This window comes from Typha latifolia, chromosome 3, assembly GCF_019914945.1.
Source record: "Typha latifolia isolate L0001 chromosome 3, TyphaL0001v2, whole genome shotgun sequence".
In the NCBI taxonomy this organism is placed as follows: Eukaryota; Viridiplantae; Streptophyta; class Magnoliopsida; order Poales; family Typhaceae; genus Typha; species Typha latifolia.
The window spans coordinates 6,668,571-6,690,603 of NC_133088.1; the positions used below are offsets into that span (position 1 = coordinate 6,668,571).

At 35.2% G+C, this 22,033-nt stretch overlaps 2 protein-coding genes across 5 annotated transcripts; one reads left to right on the top strand and one right to left on the bottom strand.

The window, feature by feature from the left end:
- The first annotated feature begins 202 nt into the window (after nucleotides 1–202).
- Nucleotides 203–1,056, top strand: LOC140784897 (uncharacterized). Its single transcript, XM_073132502.1, has one exon. The coding sequence runs from the start codon at nucleotides 203–205 to the stop codon at nucleotides 857–859; it is 657 nt and encodes a 218-aa protein (XP_072988603.1). The 3' UTR covers nucleotides 860–1,056.
- A 3,060-nt stretch (nucleotides 1,057–4,116) lies between these two features.
- On the bottom strand, nucleotides 4,117–18,100 carry LOC140785277 (putative uncharacterized protein YOL114C). Of its 4 annotated transcripts, none has more exons than XR_012108417.1 (9): nucleotides 17,636–17,978; nucleotides 15,105–15,164; nucleotides 5,648–5,730; nucleotides 5,395–5,459; nucleotides 5,272–5,305; nucleotides 5,064–5,134; nucleotides 4,596–4,736; nucleotides 4,397–4,473; nucleotides 4,117–4,293 (listed from the first exon to the last, which is right to left on the bottom strand). XR_012108417.1 is itself a non-coding variant. In XM_073133087.1 (8 exons), exons 1-7 carry the CDS (start codon nucleotides 17,889–17,891, stop codon nucleotides 4,646–4,648), a joined length of 660 nt encoding a protein of 219 aa, XP_072989188.1. In that variant the 5' UTR covers nucleotides 17,892–18,100; the 3' UTR covers nucleotides 4,117–4,473; nucleotides 4,639–4,645. The 4 variants fall into 4 exon arrangements, 1 of the variants encoding a protein (XP_072989188.1); XR_012108415.1 differs by having other exon boundaries at nucleotides 4,639–4,736; nucleotides 17,636–17,977; XR_012108416.1 differs by having other exon boundaries at nucleotides 4,117–4,473.
- Between the last annotated feature and the right edge of the window lie 3,933 nt (nucleotides 18,101–22,033).

The window sequence follows — 22,033 nt, forward strand, 5'->3', positions numbered from 1 at the left end:
TCCTCTTCCCACATCCAACTCATATATCATCTCGCTTCTCTCTGAAAAAAAGTTAAAAGTAGTTGTCATAGTTCTCTTGCTCTTAAAGTCAAGGAGCAGGTAGGTTCTACGAAAAAGAGCAAACCTTGTCGGTTTCTACAAAGTCAACTCTTTACGGAGATATATACATCCACAAAGTAACAAAGAAATTTGAGAAAGAGAGATGAAGCTTGTTTGGTGTCCAGAGACTGCATCCGAAGCTTATCTTGATGGCGTGAAGAGCCTATCCAAGAAGGACCTCTCCGGCGCCGACGTGGCCGAGCTCATCTCCGCCATGGCCGGCGGCTGGAATGCGCAGCTCATCGTCGAGGCCCGTGCCGGCTGCTCCGACATCTCGACCAGCCTCGGCCTCCTCGCGGCGGCCCGGCACACGCACGGCCGGTACGTTTGCATCCTCCCGGACGAGCAATCGGCGGCGGATCACGTGGACGCGCTGCGGAGGGCCGGCGCGGCTGAGGCGGAGGCGGCTGAGGTGATGGTGGTCGACGGGGAGGCGGAGGAGGCGATGGGGGATTTGGAGGGGGTGGATCTCATGGTGGTGGACGGGAGGAGGGGGGACGCGGGGGCGATATTGAGGGCGGCGAGGCCGGGGGTTAGGGGGATGGTGGTGGTGAGGTACGGGGACGGGAAGAGGAGGGGTGGGGCGGCGGCGTTGGCGGCAGGAATGAGGGTGGTGAGGTCGACGTTCCTGCCGATAGGGAAGGGGGTGGAGGTGGTGCATGTCGGGGTCGGGAAGGGCCCGAGCTTGGGACGCGGCCGGCGCCGCTGGATTCGGCACGTCGACGAGGATACCGGCGAGGAGCACGTCTTTCGACGTTGATGCTGGATAATTTATTTTTATTTGTTAAAATTTTCTTTTTTTATGATTATTATTATGTTTTTTTTTTTTTTTTTTTGGTTTTGGGGGTTTCTTGATGCAAAGATAAAGGTTGTTGATATGCTTGCTAATCTGATAGTGGTTTTGGCTGGTTGCAAGATACTGAAGCTAAGCATTGTAAATATTGTGAATTAATTAATCCTAATGAGGAACAAAGTGTTGTTGGGCACTTGTTATGGAATATAGTATGTATGATGATCAAAATCAAAAATGAAACTTTGGTATGAATATCTTGGTAAATATGCATGACAGTGGAGTTGCCTCTCAATTGCTTTCTTCCTTAGTATCGCTTGTTTAGAAATTTCAAATCTCTTTCTTTTCAAAAAATATAAAAAAAAAAAAAAAATCTAAGAAACTTTGTATAGAAGTAATGGAAGAGAAAAGGGCAGTTGCCATCTTGTGGTTTCTAGTTTTCTTTTTATTTTCTTTTGAGTAGGGCCATTATAGTTCCCAGCCTTAACGGAAAAGCTGTTAGTTAGCCCTACTGAATGAGAAATTATAGATAGATGTGTCAATTAAAGTGAACAATAAAGACTAAATGCCTGTTTGAACTCATTCCAGGTTTGATTGCTTATGTGGGCACGAGTAATATATTGGTATACATTTAACAGTGCGCTACTCTTCTGTCCTCTGCCTAAACCCCTCCAGGCGGCTCCTGCTCATCTTTCTTCTTCTCTCTATTTTTAACTCCAAAATTTTCTATAATATCCTAACAAGAAACAAAAAAGATGAAGTAGGACAAAAAAATCATGTGTTTTTTATTCCTTTCCTACATAATAAAATTCTTACTAAAATTCAAATATATATACCCTAGTAAATTTGCCTTTGCCCAAGTTGTCAACTCATGATTTAGTCGTGAGTGTGACACAATTATAAGGTTGGATTATACTGCTTATAATGAAGTTTGTAATCTATTTCCTAAGGATTAGAATTTGTTCAATTATGTTTAGTGTCTAGTTAATTGAATATTCTCCTAGTAAAATGGTTATTAAAATTCCAAGTAGGGGAGAAACCTCTGGGCATTAATTAATAGAAGTGATGATATTTATCAAAAAAAAAAAAAAAAATTGATAGAAGTGATGATAGTAGTGTGGCTAACAGTATCTACTTTTTCTTTTGAAGGAAATAGTGCAATTTAACCTGCTGTTAATAGAGGTGATGTTATAATTTGATCATAAGCTTTTAAGCATAGATCTTGCTAGCTTCTTTATTTGTTCTAAAAAAAAGGAAGGGAATTTATTCAAAGTACACAATATTCAAAGCATTCTATCCTGTCTAATTAACCTGCTGTTAAGCTTTTAAGCATAGATCTTGCCAGCTTCTTTATTTCTTCTTAAAAAAGAAAGGGAATTTATTCAAAGCACACAATATTCAAAGCATTCTATCATGTCTAATTAACCTGCTGTTAATAGAGGTGATGTTATAATTTGCTCATAAACTTTTAAGCATAGATCTTGCTAGCTTCTTTATTTCTTCTTAAAAAAGAAAGGGAATTTATTCAAAGCACACAATATTCTAAGCATTCTATTACATCATGTCTAGTATCATTTGATCCCTATGTTCTGCTTTTAATACTTAAGAAATTATTCTGTTGTTAATTTTTTTCTTAAATAACAATTTTTGTACAAATTAGTTAAATTAACTATAGATGTAAAATGACATTAATATCTCTAAGAAAGTAACTTTTTAAGGTTAGAAATTAGTAGAAAGAGCAATCAATTTTTAAGGTCAATTTTTTTTTTTCCTTTTAAACTTTCGAGTGCAATATAATTTTTTCTATTTGGATCAATTGCTGTCAGGTTAAATTTAACTCAAAATACTTTTAAGATATTAAAAGCGAAAACAGGGCCGACTAAAAGTACATACATATTAAATTCCAAAGGGACTATATATCGAAATGCCAAAAGATTAAAAAACACTAAAGATTCTCCAAATTAAATTTGTTAGGTATAATGCTGTACTTTGACTAATATTTTCCTTAATCCCTATAGCTTTCTGAAATGAACTTAATGGGTTTAATTAAGTTGTTCGATTTATTTTATTAGATCCACTTGATTGCAAATTAACAAGTGATTATTTTGTTATGTTTCTCTTTCCATTACTTTAGGCCTTGTCTGATGACATAAAGTGAGTAAACTAACTCCTCCTATTGCTTTCAGTGGACCTATAAATATAACTTTATGCTTCGTGCCGAAAGGATGTAGCAAAGTAATATAATGATATTACGTTCAATGATTCCTACCTACAAGTGGAGCTTTTAATAAATTTATCAACTAGACATCATTATTTAATCATATAACTTCATCTATTTGCACCAAATTAATTTACTTAAGACTAGCTAGGCTATATGTTTGGTATATTCTAAAGATGGCTTGTCTAATTTTTTAGCCATTTTCTTTCAAAGAACATAATTATGAAGAAACACCCATTTATTTAATGCTGATATTTATCAAAATAACCACCAGATTTAAAGAGAGTTAGACAGAGGAATAAGAGAGTTTATTTTGGAACCTTAAGCATAGGATGTTGTAGGGATGATTAATAGGAGACTAAGAAGCCCCCATAACAATACGGGTTCCTTGTTGAAAGAAATATAATGGTGAACAGTGATTTTTTTATTTATTTTTGGGGTACTTAGATAAGTTATAAACTTATTTACGAGACTAGAAAACTTCTAGTTCATGTAGGCGAGAATCGCTTCCTGAGATAGCGGTTTTGTTTTGTTATACAAAGGTCGCTACTCGATGAATAATTCTTGGCACCCATAGAAAATTAAAGTGTGGATGTAAAAATCTCTCAATCATTGAGCAGTTAATATGTATGTTCATATTTTCCTATATTAAGGTAACCAAAATTACTTCACAGAGAAAGTGATCTATATTAAGTAAAACCACTGACCAAAATGTATATATATTTTCCTACATACAGGTACAAACATTCACTTGGATCAAAACTCAACTAATGGGATAAATAAATTTGAAACTCACCTGAATGGATACATTGTTTAGTGTGGAAGAAAAATATTTTGTGAATAAAGGGCACTGAGATACTCGAATCATCATTTTGGTTATAGACCAAGATGGGTTAGCTTTCTAATAACAACAGCTTATACCATACTTTGTAAAGCTACTCAAATGGATAGAGTGCATCACACAGTGCAGAATAAATGCAAACTACGCAACCATATATGCAACATCTAATTGGATAAAGAGAAGAAAATTTGAATATAGGGAGCAACTATAACTGCATTTCTTCGTGGATTACAGTAACGATCAATTTCCCATACAAGACTTAGCACTACTTTAAATTACAATTTGCAAGATCTTGTAACTCAAATCATGCTTCTCGCTTTTAAAAGATCAGCCTTACAGTGAATGCTGAAACATCATGAAGAAAGGTGAATAACTAAAATGTAATGTGATGTACTTCATGAACAATCTAACCATGGTGTATTTTCTGGCTGTTAATTAATCTACTCACTTGATTAGATTGTTCCTCATAATAAGGGGCATGCAGATCAACTCCAAAATAACCCTTTAAACCCTTGAATATTCACCCTGGAGTAAAAGAAAAGTAGAATTTTCAGCATCCAATATAAAGATAGGAACCATGCAACATATTAGAAGCTCTCAATTACAACACATGAAATGCAAGAAACCACATCAAGGATGAAGTTTACTTTGAGAGGTGTTCTTTACGGCTTACACAGCTTCGAAAGATACCTTATAATCAATCCCAACTATCTCTGTTCCTTCTAATTGCCTTCTTCTGTGAGAGAGCTTTTTTATTCTGAATCCTCTTTTGGTCTTCAATAGCAGCGCTTAAGTCAAGAGAAATAAGAGAAATTACAATTCTAGCTCCATTACTCACAAATCAATATAATTATATAATAACATTTTCAGGTCAAAAAGAATACTCTAGTTTTCTTTTATTGTGAACGTCATATTTAAAGCTTGTAAATTGGCATGATTGGCATGCATCCACTACTATCATGGAATCAGAATTATTAATTTGAAAGATACACGAGATGAGCAAATATGGATTAACTACCAACAACCAGGGAGCTAAATACACAATTTTCAGTGAAAATAAAGTAACAGTGTTTCTTAAATATATTAATCTTAAATTAGGGGACATCATGGCTTACAATTTTTCAATCCTTTTCTTTTGTTCTTCCGAAGGAGGTGGTGGAACATATGATGCAGCATTTATGATAGCCTGTTTAGAAACACAAATAAAAGAAGACAATACATGAGAAGGGCAGGGATGTAAGAGAACATACAAAAATAGTAGGCTATGAAGAAAGCTTTTACTGCTTCCAGAAGGAAGAAAAGACTAAAGGCTCACTGGTGGACCTGTAATTTCTCCAGAGCATCTTCAATATTACCTCTGCAGAAATGATAGAATATAACAACTGCATTTATAACTTGTAGGAAATAGTACAGAAAAATTACATCAGAAAAAAGATGAAAACTTACTTCTGTGTTCTAGTCTTCGTAGAAGAGATCACAAGCTCCCCATCCTTGTTAATGCGATTCTTTTCCTGTAAATATATTTGGATCTAAATTAAATCAAAATCATATGATAGAGAGTGAAGAGCACAAAAAATAGTAAATAGGAACCAAAACATAAATAGCACAAAAATCAGTAAGATGAAAGCATATCAACTTGGCACCGTTCCAAGGCAAATATAAAAGGAAGACATTTAATCCAAGGGCCTTAAAGAATAACCATTTGAAGTATTCGCTCCTTGATTCTCTCACCCAGCCAATGTGCTCGCTTGACATTAAAGCGCATGTCCACCTTAGTGTTCACTGAAAGATAACATATGTTAATAACAAAGAAAGAAAGATAAGAAAGCAATTAATACCACTTAAATGCGTTTTCTAACACTTTTACATGCTAATATAATTAAGAACTTGCTACCACCTGGCAAGACGAAAACACAAGTCAGAGACAAATGATAATAAAATATTAAAAACTTGGATAGGCATTGCAAAGCTACAGTATTATCCTTAAAAAAAATTAAGATTCAGAAAAGCTAAAGTCTTAACAATTAATTAAATAAAACTCAAATTTAACAACTCAGAACATCTACCTTGTCAATAAACTAAAATTCCTAGTTGTTCAGCATATCATCCAAATCTTTTACCCACAATAAGGGGGATCAGCTAGAGCACAACAAAAAGATGAAAAAGCTCCAAAAAGTTTGGAGATTTTTATAACCATCGACCAATATACACATTCATTGTGATATCCCTGAGCCAAAAACAAATATTAACACATGATCTCTAATGATATTTACTCAGTTTCGAGGTTGAAATTCATTTTTGTGCTGGTAAAATGTGGTGACCTTTAACTTTAGGTAGATCTTCATTGGTGTCCAATAGCAATTATTCGGTTTCAAGGACGAAACTTACTTTAACAGTGTTAGAATGTGGAAAACCTTAGTGTCTAATGGCATACATTATGAATCACTTGTCTTGTTTAGATTTAAAAAAGAGTATATATTCTTCTAATTTTGAAATCACAATATTAGACAAAAAAGAACTAGTTAAGCATGATTAATAAAAAAGATGTAATGTTTCCTCAAGGAGAATATGTTATGCTAAACTGGATTTTTGGTAATGACCAAGGTTCCCAGTATCGGGATCGGGATCGGTATCGGGCGTCCAGAAAAATGATACGTATCGGCCGTATTGGCCGTTCATATCGGATCGGACTATGTTTTAATTATATAAAATTCTAAATATTATTTAAAAATACAGAAAAATTTAGAAAAAATGCTAAAAAATAAGAAAACAAAAATTATTCACATATAAAGTCTAAAGACTTAAAAAAATGTATTAACTTACTCAAAATTTAAAACTTTGATGAATACCAAACTGGTTCTCGTAAATTTCTATAGACTTCATCATCATAATCACCATAAGTTTGTAAATATTGATGTCCGGGACCTGATGCTCCAAAAAGTGATTCCATCATACTAGTCATATTGTATGGATCTTGTTGTATGACTTGCATTTGAGGAGGATAATAACCAGCATTTGGATCTTGTGCCTAAGAATACTGAGGATAATAACTAGCATATGGATCTTGTGATGGCTCCAAACAATAAATATTTGATGTACCATAATTATAGGAACCAAAATGTATCTCATGACGACGTCGCTGATATGTATATATATCCTCAGTTTCTCTGTCTTCACTCCTTATGCCTCCTTGACTTTCCTCAACAAATGTAGATAGAACGATCTCACCACCATATGTATCATCAAGATTATGACTGGTATTAGTAGGTATACTATCTCTCGCTGCTAAATGACTCGTACCAGCCTCTGCCCTCGTCGTGGTCTCTCTCAATATTTCATCTAACCATGGGTTATCTCTGTCATCTAATAACCTGTCCTCTATTTCTCTGATCCATGAAGTCAAGGGGTCTTCTTCATCAAAAACATGATTTAAATCAATCAGTTGTTCATTTTATGCCTTTCTTCTTAAATTTCTGTCCCTCAATCTCATATTATAATGACAAAAAACTAACTTCTTCAATCTTTCCATTGTCAATCGGTTACGTGTTTTTGTGTGGATTAAGGAGAAAGTATTTCAATTTCTTTTACACTATGATGAAGACATAGTTTGACTTAAAATCTTATTTGCTATTGGCGTCAAATTTGGTGTCTCCTCCCATCCATAGATAGATCACCATTCAGCTGGAGTGTTATGAGATATAGCTGTAGCAACTTTAGCAGTACTAAATTGCCCAGCTCTCAATCAATATCTCTCCATCTGAAATCAGAAATATATTATTAGTTTATTGATTATATTGAAAGTTAAAACTTGAAACAAATAATAATAAAATTATTTAATTGAATCATAACTCACTTCTCTATCACATAGGATTTGTTTATGAATATCGGGCTCAAGCTTGCTAATTACCTTTTTAACCCCCAACAAGACTTCACTATTATTATTGACATTTTTAGAGAATTGAAATCTTGGATTAAGAAAATATCCTGTAGAAATTTAAAATTTGTAAGTATTCAAATTTTTAAATATTCATAAATAAAAATAAATTAGTAAATTAAAACTTAAAACTTAAAAGCATGCCTACTAGCAACATATATATTTCTATGTAGTTGTTTATTCCATCTAGAATCAATCATCCTCTACTACTTCCTATAACTTTGGCCCACATTTTTTTTTATTGATTCTTTAGCTATGTCCATTGCCTCATATAAGAAACCCATCTCAGATTTGTCATCACTGTCTACAAGTCTTAATAATTTGACAAGAGGCTCAAATATTGCAATGGCAATTGTAATATTATCCCAAAATGTATTTTCAAAAGCCATATTTTTCAAAGTTTCACATAAAGATTTATCTTTAGGTTTCATATTCTTAATTTTTATAGACCACTCCTGTGATGTAAACATCCGCATAATATCATCCTTGTAGCGCATGATGCTCTTCAAGGCTAAAAAGTGAGTGGCAAATCTAGTGACCCCGGGTCTGATGATCTCCCTAGCATCAGTCATCTGCCTGAGTAAATTAAGAACCCAACCATGGTTATATATAAAATTTGTTAACCTCTGACTTTCACGTATGACCATGTCAATTTCAGGCTCTTTTGCAATATCATCTAACATCATATCAATACAATGTGCAGCACATGGCGTCCAATATAAATGAGGTCTTTTAATCATCAGTAAATTTCCAGCAACTTTATAATTTGCCCCATTATCAATAATCACTTGGACTACTCTTTTTTCACCGATTTCTTATACCACCTCATCCATTAACTGACAAATATAATGTGCATTTTTGAAATGAGCAGTAGCATCCACAAACTTCAAAAATATTATCTCTATGCCAGAGTACACTAAGAAATTAATTATATTTATTCTGTTTTGTGTACCCCACCCATCACACATTAGTGTACAACCAAATTCATCCTAATACCGTTTAAATGTCTTAATATAAGTATGAAGTTCATCTACCTCTGAGTTAAGATATTTAGTAGTAATATCATTTGAACTAGGAGAGTGAACACCAGGCACTACTGATTATATAGCATCCACCATAGTGTGATAGTAAAGACTATCAGCTACATTGAAATGAATATGGTTATAGAAGAAAAATTTAGAGATAGTCCTACCAATGTGTTTCTTTGCATTTTTAATTCCTTTGAGAGCTGTCTTGATGGAAGTTTTCTAAAGATATGTATCCATTGGACCAATATTTTTAGACTCTGCTGTACCACCAAGAGTCCTATGGGTAGAACTGCTGCCCCCATATTCTCTCTCCTCATATATTAATTGATCTAGATCTCTGAAAGTTACCATCAGTGCTTCTTCTCATCTCTTCCTTTTCTCTATGCATATTTTTGCTCTCTTTCATTACTCTCTTCATCTGTCTCTCCTCTTTATCCTCCTCACTTTGCTCACTACTATCATCATCAATGTGTACATGATTATGCATCAATTCTTCACGAATCATTGACTCTTTTTGTTGTGAAAATTGTTTATCCTTCTTTTTGCCAATTAAATGACCCAACATCTGCTTTCTAACTTCCAAAGGCACTTGAGTGCAAGCTGCTACATTTCCTTGTCTTTCAGCTAAATGTTCTTTCAAACGACTGACATCACCACTCATTTCATTTCCACACCAGTTGCATTTAACGCGTCTTTTATCTTGCACAATAGTGCTGCAATGTTGCCACCCAATACGGTGTCATATGACTTCTCTTTTGGAGCCATTGATATTTTAACTCTGCAACTAAAAAACATAAACAAAAATTAAAATAAAATATAAAATATAAAATAATTTAAAATTTAGAAGGCATAACTGCATAAGCAGCACAAGGTACTGCTGCAGCAGAGAAGCTGCTGCTATGCTGAGAAGCAGCATTGCTGCAGTGCAGCTACTGCACAATGAAAAAAAAAACTTACCTAAGGTCGCCGAAGATCGAGGTCGTCAAATCTTCATCGGAGAACGTCGCCAGAGGTCGAGGTCACTAGAGATCTACTCACTACTCAGTCGCCGGTGAGAAAGAGAGTAAGAGATCCGTGAGAAAGAGAGAAAGAAAGAAAAGAGAGAAAGAGAGGAAAAAAAGAAAAGAGAGATAGAGAAAAGGGAGAGAGGCAAGTGGGGGTGGGGACATCAATTATTGATGTCCCCTAGGTCGGATCCGAGTCGAATCCGGTCGGATCTAAACCTGTTCCCACCCGTTTCGGTCAAGATTGGCTGAAACCAAAACTGCCAAAACCCCAGCCGAAACCAGCAAACCGACTGGTTTCAGCTGGGATCGGGATCGGCTAGGGCCGATCTCGATCCGTTTCAGCCAATCCCACTCGGGATCAGCCCAAACTGGGAACCTTGGTAATGACTAGATTAGCACTAATAATTTGATTAGTGAGCTAATTGAATTTACATTCCACAATTGAATGATTACCTAAGTGGGTGTTCACTTATTTAGAACTTTATTCTTTTATGTTTAAATGTAATTTAACCAAGGTTCGTCGGATCAGCTGATCCCAATCCAGACCCAATCCCAGTCATTGGCCAGGATCGGCTGGTTTTGATTAAACCGAGCCAGATCCGATCAATTATTGATGTCCCCAAGCGAGAACTCTTTCTTTTTCTCTCTTTACTCTTTTCTTCTAACTCTCTCTCTCTCACTCCTTTCTTCTTTTCTTCTCTCCCTACTTTTCCTAACAAAGAGATCTAGCTCCAGGTCCTAGATATCATTATTTACAAACTTATAGTTATTATAATGACGACGACCACAGGGATTTATAAGAACTAGCTCGGTATTCATCAAAATTTTAAGTTTTGAGTAAGTACTTTTGTTTAATTTTTAGGGCTCATATGTGAATAATTATTATTTTCTTTCTTTTGTCATGTTTTCTAAATTTTTAGAAATTTTTCTGTATTTTTAAATAATATTTAGAATTTTATGTAATTAAAAAAAAGAAATTTATATATAACACCCTGTATTTTTTTAAAATTATAGTTTACACCCTACATTTTCACTATTTGCAAATCAAGCCCTATGATTTAGCAAATATATGCAAAAAACACTATGTCGTTAGATCAGTTAGTTAAACTTAACCAAATCTCTAAGTTAAGTTAACTAAACTAAAAAAATTATAAAAATACCCTCAACCAAGTCATACTAAAGGCATGTCATTTTAAAAACAAGGGCATTTTAGTCATTTTAAAAATATAATATTTTTACTTAATGAAATATTCTGATGATGTTAGTTCAAATCTAACTCTGAGTGTTTTCTATACATATTCGCTAAATTGTCCTCTAATTTTTAAATAGTAAAAATATAGGATGTAAACCACAATTAAGTTATAAAGTAAGGTGTTATATATAAATTTTCCTTAAAAAATATCTAATCCAGGCAACCAATATGGCCGATCTAGCTAATCCAGCTTATACATATTGTTTTTTTGGAAGGCCGATCCCGATCCCAATTTCTCAAACCTTGAATTTAACAAACATGGGATGATTAATTGTCTATAAGTGCCAACCTAGCATGTAAGAAATATAATGCCTTGTGCTATTTCTAGATCAAGATTAAGAACACTTATAGAAGCTATTTTTAGATGGTCCTCTCCTTAAAAGGCTAGAATAGAGAGAACAAAAGAGAGAAATGAGAAGGAAATTAGGATGCCAAAGAGAAAGCTCTCTCAATGAATTTAAGTTCCTACTCATGAATTTTTCACTTCTCAAAGGTATGTTCCATCATGTTTCTTTTTATCCCTATGGTCTCAAAGGTATGTTTTATCATTTGCTCTTTTTATCCCTATAGTGCATTTCTAAAAGAAGGTAGAAAGATAGAAGATTTTAGACTAAATTAGAGACTCTTAAGCTAAAGGTGTTTTCACATGTTCTTTAATCTCTATAGTGTTACTCTAAGATTGGACATAAAAAGAATAATTCAAACCTAATTAGCGGTTGTTTTTTGAAGTGTTCTAAGCAAAGTTTGGACTCTTATTTCATACTTAGAAGAACTATTTTAGAAACATAGTATTGTCAAAAAGGAATACTCAAAAATGATTATGGCTATCATGTTTGAGGTTTATATGTAGATTTAGAATATTAAATATTGAATTCTCACTAGTAAAGGTATTGATTCTCAACTTTCTCCTACACTTTTAATCCCTGTGTTATTTTTAAGGATAAAATTAGAAAAACCAAAATTAGGGGTTGCTCTATTAAACTGTTTTGTGCAGATTTTGGAAATCCATCCATCACTAGAGAAACCTTTTAGATATGTTGCATAACGTGGGCTGTTGAGGAAAATACCATCAGATATGTTTCTAGATTGTATAATCGATTGGTATCTTGCTTCTAATTCAGCTGATGCTAGTATTTCAAATGTGTTCTCTCATGTTGCTTTTAATTTCTTGGTGGTACTTCAAGGATGAAGTTAACAGAAAGACAGATCCACAAGAATTATGAGTTGATATTTGAGAGACTATTATGCTGATTTTGGGCTTTTAATTCACAAACTGAGAGAGTACTTCTATCATAGTGTGGTCCAGAAAAGTTAACTTTTGCTAATATGACAAGTCCTAGATTGGATAAGTATAAATAAGTCCCTAAAGATTATTGTTGAGGCTTATATGTTGAAGGTTTCTTTGATTTTAGGTTCTTAATCCATGATTAGAAGATGTATTTCAGATTTGATATTGTCTAAAGGAAATGATTAAGTTGCATTTTAGTCTACTTATCTATGATTAGAGGATATATTTCCAGATTTTATGTTGCCTAAGGGGTTTGGTTTTGTTTTAGCAAAAGTTTAATCATTTAAAGAGTTTGGTCGTTGAAGTGGATTGTTTCAAGATACAAGTAAGAAGTATATTTTATGGTATTAGAAAGAGTAGTATCTTATGTAATTCAACTAGAATTAGCTGAAAATATTGTGCCCAAATACTTAGAAGTTGTTGAGCTTATAAAGTACAATTAGCTAACTTAATTTATCAGTAAAATTGTAGGATATTAATTAGAGATTTGGTAGTATAGAAATAGGAGCTGAAGCTATGTTGTTTGCATTTTTCATGTTGATTTAAAGTCACTTCCAACTAATGTTTTTGGAGCTGGAAATTGATTACCTAAATGTGAGTAGAATTGGTTTATCCTATGTATGTGGGTATAGTATTTTTCAACTACAAATGGAATTTGGATTTGGTATGATTCTCTATTTGGTACTTCTTTACACTTCTGATTCGATGGAAATGTTCTCATGTTTGATATATGTAAAAGTTTGGTTTTATGGATGATTCTGTTTGATATATATTTTTTCATAAATGCATTATACGAATTATATGTCTTTGAAAGAGCTACATGTGTTAATTTTATGCACAAAATGAGCTTCATATTTGAAGCTTTGGAAAACTATATTTGATTATGCAACCATTATCAAATTTTCTTTATATCCGGTGGTTAATTACTGAACACTAAAGCCTCGTTTACTTTAAGAATAAAACCAATTTTAGAATAAATATTCTTCTTTGTGATTCCCAAAATAAAAATTTTATTTTAGGAATAACTATTCATCTATTCACTTGTATTTTGAAATAAGAGTGTAATAATTACTTTTGATGTAATATAAAGTGAAGAAAAATATAAAAAAAAGGCATTTTATTTTTTATGAAATTACTATGAATACACTTTAGTTTAATATAAAATAGGTTGATGAGATATATCAAAGGTAAATTAGTAATTGAATTTGTGTGTGGTATAAGATGTAATTTTAATGTATTCTAGAATAAGGTTATTATAGTGTTCAACTGGTATTCTGGAATAATAGGTTATATTCTAGAATAAGAAAAAAAGTTATTCCTAAAGTGAATGGAGGTTAATATGTTATCATATGGAAATAAATCCAAAAATTCTATTATCTTGGATTATAACTGGGATAGAACCCGGTGCCATGGGGGTTAATAAAGGGTGACCCTAGTATGGCCAATACATTAATTATCTGGTATTCTAGAGTTAAAATGAGGCAGGTCTATCAACACTCAGCATGGTTATTAAAATTGATAATATACTTGAGATGTTATGTTTATTCTAGCTTACGATATATGGCATGACTTTGATTTTGCTATATGCATTGGATTTATGCATTAAAGCTTCGTTTGGAATTGGAGCTATTTGCTTACTGTGATATGGGTTTCATTGCATATTCGGTTTTTTAAAAATGATTTTACACATTAGGCTAGCTGTGACCTTATCATATTATTTGCCTCATTTAAGAATTCTCTTAAGAAGTGTGAAGACATAGCAGGACTCATAACAACATAAATTTTTATCGCACATTAGTTGTCTCTTGTTGTGAAAATTGTACTATTTTGTATTCTACCCCCTATCAAGGGCAGCTACTAAACTCTTGTGGTTTAATTATGGCATATAGACATTTGATGATACTGTTGTAAATAAGACACCAAAGTTTCATTTAATACAGTGATATTTCTTTAGATGTACCACCACACTAGTTAAAAAATTTGAGTATTAACTTCAGCTTATTAGAAAAAAATAGTGGAATTATTGTGTTTTAGTGTCTATAGATAGAAAATTGTGGAAGATGTTCTGGTAGGCCTTGCATCCTATTGGGAATAGACTCAGTAGGTTGCGGCTGGTCACATGCCTATCTACTATAGTGCTAATAGTAAGACTGTGACAAGAACCCTCTAGAAATTGGTGCAAACTTCTTGGGCAACACAAAATCGGACAATGGAGAGGCTGGCCACTTTCTTGATTGGAGTTTAGGAGCATGTGACCTAAGAGCAATCCTCTAGAGAATCGCTAAACATGGGAATAATCTAGAGCCTAGACAAGGGTGAAAAACAAGATCTAATTTAGGGTCCTGGTTTTGTCTCTTAGGCTACAGCTAAGCTAAAGAGAAAAAAGGAAGCCTAATCCTCATTTCTGATTATATGTCCCATTGAATAAGTGGTGAAAAATAATTAGATAGTCGACTGAGAAAGCCAAAATGAAGTGCATTTCAATTGATGGAGTTGATAATATGAATTGCAACAAAAACCGTAAATGATTTCATAAAGCTGCAACAAATACTCTTTATGAAACTCGAACATGGATTTTGGTCTTTCACAAGAAACTGTCTTGAAGATACAGAGAAGAGAAAAGGAGAAAATAAAAGTATTAACAAACCTTTATTGACATTTTGACCACCAGGTCCCCCACTTCTTGCATAACTAACAGTGACATGATCTGTAAAATAGAAGTATTTTATATCAGATAAAATCATAAAAGAGAACATCATATTCGGCTTACATGTTTCAATATTCAAGAAAGCCAAAGGAGAATGATATTTGGACCAATGTACTTCACTATTATATGCATATACCAGTTTCGCCTCTAAAATGCTCTTGGCATCCAATGTACTTCAATATTAAATGCATATACCAGTATCATCTCTAAAATTCTCTTGGCATTAAATTTTACGAGATTTCTACCAATCAGGATTCTGGAAGGAGCTGTTTCTATGGGTCAGAGCTACGACAGTAATGTGCACAAATCTTTCCCTCATGTAACTTGGCAATACAAACAAAGGGAAGTATAATCTTGCAGTGCATAATAAAATGAATATATATGTACAGAAACTGTGACAGAAATTGTATGCACATCAAGAGTACAGGCAAAGCACTAAAACCTTAGGGGATGCTCCTTCCTATGGGAATTCGGGTCTTTCCAATTTAACTAGTATCATAATTTCTGAATTTCTGCGTGAATCAAGATTGAGATTGAGGAAAGGCATCCATAAGCCATTAGTTCTTTAGTATCCAGATCAAGAGAAAGAAAAAGTGGAATCCAAGCACTTAACTACTTTTCCTTCTTGGACTCTGTTGCTTATTATTCCAAGCTAGTGAAGAAAGTAAGATCAAGACTGATCGGGCCCTCTCCTTCGCTAACGCTCTCTTTCTTTTCTTTTGCTGGTTTTTGGTGGCGCTTACTCCTTTGGTCGGCAAAGACAAGGAGAATAGGAAAAAAGAGAATCATAACATTGTCCTTCTTGTTATTTTTTTTTATCCCTTGCTTGAGTTCAGCTCAATCATGCGAAATAGAAGAACCGTTCACGATGCTTAATCTTTCAATAAAATACTCGTTATATCAATTAATAAATGGAAAGAATTAGGCATTTAATTAGTTCATAAATCATGATAAGAATTCCATATGTATGGTTAGGTTCCATACGTCCCATGGAACCTATACAGGTAAAGTCTCTTTTGACCTAATGGAACTAGGAATTTGAGTTTGTTTTAGGTTTCCTATCTATCCCTTCTTAAAAGATAGGATGGAAGTCTCTTGTAATGATGGTTATAATTTTATTAGAAAGAAATAAAGAAAATATGATTTCTTCATCTTCCTATGCATGCAGCAGTGTGACACCAAACTCTTCGATGTGATTTCAGCAAGCGAGAGTGACTCCTTGTTCTTTTCTTCCTTACAATCTTTCTTATCTCAATATCCTTTTGTTTTATATGTTTTCTTTGATTCTTTAATGCTGATGCAAAAGAAGGCTTTTGTTACTGTAGCACTGTACTGTCAATACTGCAGCACTGAGCCGTCAAGGACTGTAGCAATCCATAGAATTTTCCTTCTCTTATCATTGATCTTATTCTTCAATCATTTGCTCTCCTAAATATGTATTACATCAATTTGGTACGAGAGCTATATGTCCTACATCACATTCTTCTCCTAGAATTTCTAACAGCCTCAACCATCCAACCCAACATCTCCAGCTTACCGATATTCAACCTAAGCATATGTCCACCTAGTGGTCCAGTAGTTTGGTTCATAAAGCATTTTTGGTCTTATAATAGTCCTATACAATTTATGTTTAGTGCAATAAGTATAAAATGATAATACAACTTGCTAGATGCATTTCTGCAATTTGGGCATCTTGCTATAATTCTATATGCAATATCATTATAAATAGCTCTCCCTTTACATCCAAGATAATGACAATACTCTCTTTAGGTACATCTTGCTATCAAAAATAGTTTATTTTCCACTTTGATGCCTCAATTCACAAAACCTGTTCTTCATATACTTTGTATCAAGGAAACAAGAACAATTCCATACTCTCGCTGTATCCATATTGGATACCGCATCAAATACTTGATACGATATTTGTTGAATTTTTTTTGGATTCATATAGGATACTTCCTTAAAGTATCCCTAACAATTTCCAGATATCCCAGCAAGCATCACCCAAAATTTATCAAACAATAGTACAGAGGAAGGGCGATAACGTAAATTTTCTTCAACATTTATCCTGACATGTAGGTGCTAATTTAAACTTTCTCCCAGCAAATCAACCTAGAAAATTATTAAATCTAATCGTCTCCTTCCTTCAGAATTGATTAACCACCAGGAACCAAAAGCCCCCTTCATTGTAACCAATCCTTTCTTCTCATTCCCATTAATTGATATCAAAAGTTTACCTTCCAATTCCTTCTAACGTCTTACTTATCGTTACTCGTCTTTCTACCATCTCCTCATATTGCCTGTCGTGAACTCATTCAAGACTCTATCTTTACTTACCGAAACTAGCACTTCCCTAAATACCTTCCCTAATCCCCTTAAAATCAAGTCGAAATATTAAAAAAACGAAAAACCAATCTCCGTACTAATTTCGAATATAACAAAACCAAGGAAACAATAGCGCTTTACCTCACCTAGGGTGATCTTAGGAGTAGGATCGGATCCTGCGGAGAGAGCCCTCTCCTCCGCTTCTTGGAGCACCTGCTTCATCATCGACAACCGTGCCGAGACCTTCTTACCCCCATCGGCCGATTCCGACGCGGCGCACCGGACTCGACCGATTCCGACGTGAACTCGGACAAGCTTCGATGGAATCCGGACGCTTAGCCTCGGGAATGGGGAGAAGTGGCAGAGCTCTCGCAGAAGGAGATGGCTTCGGAGAGTCGCCATTAATTTTGTGGAGAAGATGCTCTCGCAGCTTATGGATGTCCGCGCGAGAGAAGTGGTGAGGACTGAGAGGGAAAGAGACGGATCGAGTTTGAGCGGAGCGAGTTATGTTGGCTTAGACGTTAACGGACTAGGCTGTTGCTGGGCCGGGCCTTGAAAAGTAAACCCAAGCCCAAACAGCCCCCTCCCCGCCGGCCTGGCTCCCCCTCCCCTTGTCTTCTTCTTCGTCTTTCTCTTCTTCTTCATATTCTTCGGTCGTCTTCTTCCTCCGATGCAATAGTGCTGGGCTCAGCCTGAAAATTTTCCCTCATTTCCTTTTCTTTTATTATTTCTTTTATTTTATTTAGTTTAATTATTTTTAGATTATTTACTTACAAACATAATTATTAGCTAAATATGATTATAGTTATAAGCATTTACACACAAATATATCTATAGGTTATATATTTTTATTAGATTAATATGCATAGCTTTGTTAATTATAATCATATTCATATATACCCTTGTTCATATTTAGTTATATATCTTTATGTATTTCTAGCTACTTATATAGAATAGTATGTTTATGTATTTGTTATGATTAAGAAAAAATTATTTTATATGACCGAGAGATGCGTTCACAAATACGTTCGAACGCGGGTGCTGCATTCACACAGACAAAGAGCTGCGTTTACAAATGCGTTCGAACGTGGGTATTGCGTTCACACAGACTGAGAGCTGCATTCACAAACGCGTTCGAACGCGAATACATGCGTTCGAATGCGAGTACATGCGTTCACACAGACCGAGAACAGTGTTCACAAACGCGTTCGAACGCAACATGAAGAATTTAAGCTGTCGCATTCGAACGCACTTGAGCCCATTCGAACGCACCTGAGATCAAGTCAGGCCATTCGAACGCACCCGGGCCACGTTCGAACGCACCAACGAAGTTTGAAAATCTTGAACTTTCGTGAGTTCGGATAAGAGTTGGATTTGGTTCTATCTTGGAGATCATATATAATGATTGTGATGCCCTAACTTTAGGGTAGTTGAAGAAGCATTATTGAAGGGAATTTCTTGAGGCTACATCAGTTCTGTGATGCCTTAACTTTAATGTTGTTTTGTGAGTGAGTCTTGCAACTACTACTATCATAGTGATTAGTTTTGATTCGAGTTTGGATCCGTGGTTTTTTTTTCCGTTTAAGTTTTTCCACGTTAAAATCTTGGCGTTCATCTCTGCTTTCGTTTTTAATATTTCTTCGGATTTTTATTTAAGCGAACTAGTGATATCATTGCCTAGTATTTAGATACATACTTGTGTCTATGGGTTTTTCAATTGGTATCAGAGCAGGTTCTCTCACCCTTTGAGAGAGATCAGATAGGCATGGATTTCATAGAGATTGACCATCGTCTATTAGACCTCCTATTCTAGATGGATCAAATTATGGATATTGGAAAGCTAGGATGAGAGCTTACTTGAAGACTATAGATGAACGAGTATGGTTTGCCGTTGTGAATGGTTAGAGTCCACCAATGTACATGGTGAATAAAAAACTTATTGAGAAACCGATTGAGTCATGGTATAGGGCAGACTATGAAAAAGTCGGCTGGAATAGCAAAGCAATAAATGTAATTTTTAGTTGTGTTTCCTCGAAAAAATTTAGAAGAATTTCTACTTGTGAGATAGCAAAAGAAGCCTAGATGATCTTAGAAATTACTCACGAAGGAACTATGGCTGTAAAACTTTCAAAACTTCAGATGTTGACTAATAGTTTTGAAACTCTACGTATGGAGGAGAATGAGACATTTGAATGCAGATTAACTTACCCCCGGCGAGAAACTTGGTAGCTACTAGCTAGTAGGGCGATAGCCCCTTTTTTTAGTTTCATGTTTTATTCTGAACTTGTAATCAGGGATCTATATTCTCATTTTGTAGCTACTTTCATCATGTACTCTTGTCTGTGACGTTTACCCTTCTATTGTATTATGAATGGATTTACTGTGGCGTAGAGGCATTTCTCTGTTGTTCTACTTAAATTATTTGGATTCCTTATTTTGATGGCGTGTTGTTGAGCTTCTAAATCCCCATGTGACCCTCACGTGAGGGATAAGCCCTATGAGAGCCACGTGGTGGTATTCGAGTGTTATAGATAATTTGTTTAATACAGGTTGGATTATCTGTACTCGTGTATTAGTTATTTTAGTTGTACCTTAATAATTTATCGTGACACGTGTGGGCACTGCTAGATTATGTAATAGTCTAGATTGATTTTTATGGATTTGGGTATTAACCTGTTAATATGTTTATTTGGTTGATAGTGTGATTTATCTTTAAGATAGATTATGCGAGCACAAGTGTTTCTGGTGTATGGTGGCCCTGTTTGGCATGTCGTGTGCGCCATACGTGCCGGGTGGGTGCATGGGCGTGCACATACCCGTTTCGGGCAGGGGCATTATAGTATTAGACGATGATTTGTATAATACAAGTAGAATTATATTGTACTCATATATGAGTTGTTTTAATTATATCTTGATGGTTTATTGTAGCTTGTGTGAGTCTTGTTAGATTATATAGTGGTCTCGTATATATTATTGTAGACTTATATATTCTTACGTTAATGTGTTTATTTGGATTGTGGCATGATTTATCTCTAAGATAGATTATGTGAGCACATATGTATGCATCGCGCTTGCCGTGTGGGTGCATGGGCTAACACGTGCCTATCGAGTAATGACGCATCCATGGGCACCCGAATGCATCTGCAATCAAGTAGAAGGTCATCTCGGCCCTCCAAGTCGAGATAGCTATTTAAATCGTCTTTGATTTCTTACAACAACTCTCTAACACATGGGTCAGCAAAACTTGCCCTCCTCGGCTCCTCTAGAAAGGGAAAGGATGGCATGGAAATGGTTGCAACGTAACAACCCCAACCTAAAAAATAGGTGGGGATAGGGGCCTCACCCGTCCCTTCTTCCCTCCCCATACTTGGCCTAACAAATGAGTTACTTTGTTAGGCTAGGGGGGAGAGGGAGGGGGACAGGCTTAGCACCCCCCAAGCACACCACCATTAGAGTGTGCACAGGGTGGACCTCAAGCAATGGCCACCTCCCTTCCTCTCTCTCTCTCCCCTTTATTTTTTCCCCTCCCATCAATTCACTCACCTCGCCCTCCTTCTCTTTCCACTATTCCCCTCTCCATTTGATTGTCGCTGTGGTAGTTGCTATCATGGTCGGGCCAACAAAGTTGCAGATTTGTGGGTGGAGGCAGAGATTCCTAGGTATAGGATGGAGGTGATGATGAAGTGGAGGACAAGTAGTTGATAGAGGTGGCTCAGCAATAGATGATGGTGGTGATGGTTTGCAGATGTGATAAATGGTTGAAGGCTATGATTAGCCTATAACTGTGGTAAAAACTGTACGGGAGGTAGAGATGGTTAAGATAAAGAGACAAAGGGAGAGAAGCAGGCTTGCCCTACGGGACTAGGGGTATCAGCGAAAAAGAGAGATTAGAAGCTAGACGAGACTGTGCCAATGGAAGAGGTAGCATTGGTTGGTGAAGAGGGAGGAGGGAGATGTAGAGGCTGATGGCCTAGTTGAGAGAGATGCTAGGGCAAAAGCCAATTAATCTTTCATTCCAAGCATGCCTAAGATACAAGCCATAGGGCCCTATTTATAGAGATTAAATCAAAATGTCTAAAACAAATTAATTAAACTAGTCTTCCTTATCTTCTTGGATTGACCTTTTATTTTGCGCAAACAGATTCCGAATCTGGAGAAGTCAGGAATAGCAAATTTGTAGATCTAGAGGTTGACGATCTTATCCAACTAGTTTAATATTATTCTGATATCTGTAGAATATTTTGTGAAATTTTTTTTAAAATTGCATAGAGTTAGATTTAGCTAATTAAATAAAATCCTAACATAGTAAAACTTTGACTAAACTACATAAGAAAAATAAATAAGATAACTAGACTTTATCTATCAAGCCCACTATCTTTTGAGGTGATCCAATCTAGTTTGAATCACATTATTCCACCACGCTTCCGTTCACGTTGTCCTCAAGGTGAGAAGTAGTCATTGTCTATGAAAAGTTGTCTCTTTAATAATCTTGAAATTACCTTCATGATGTTTTAGTGTGGTTTTCTTTGTGGCCAGCATCTGGT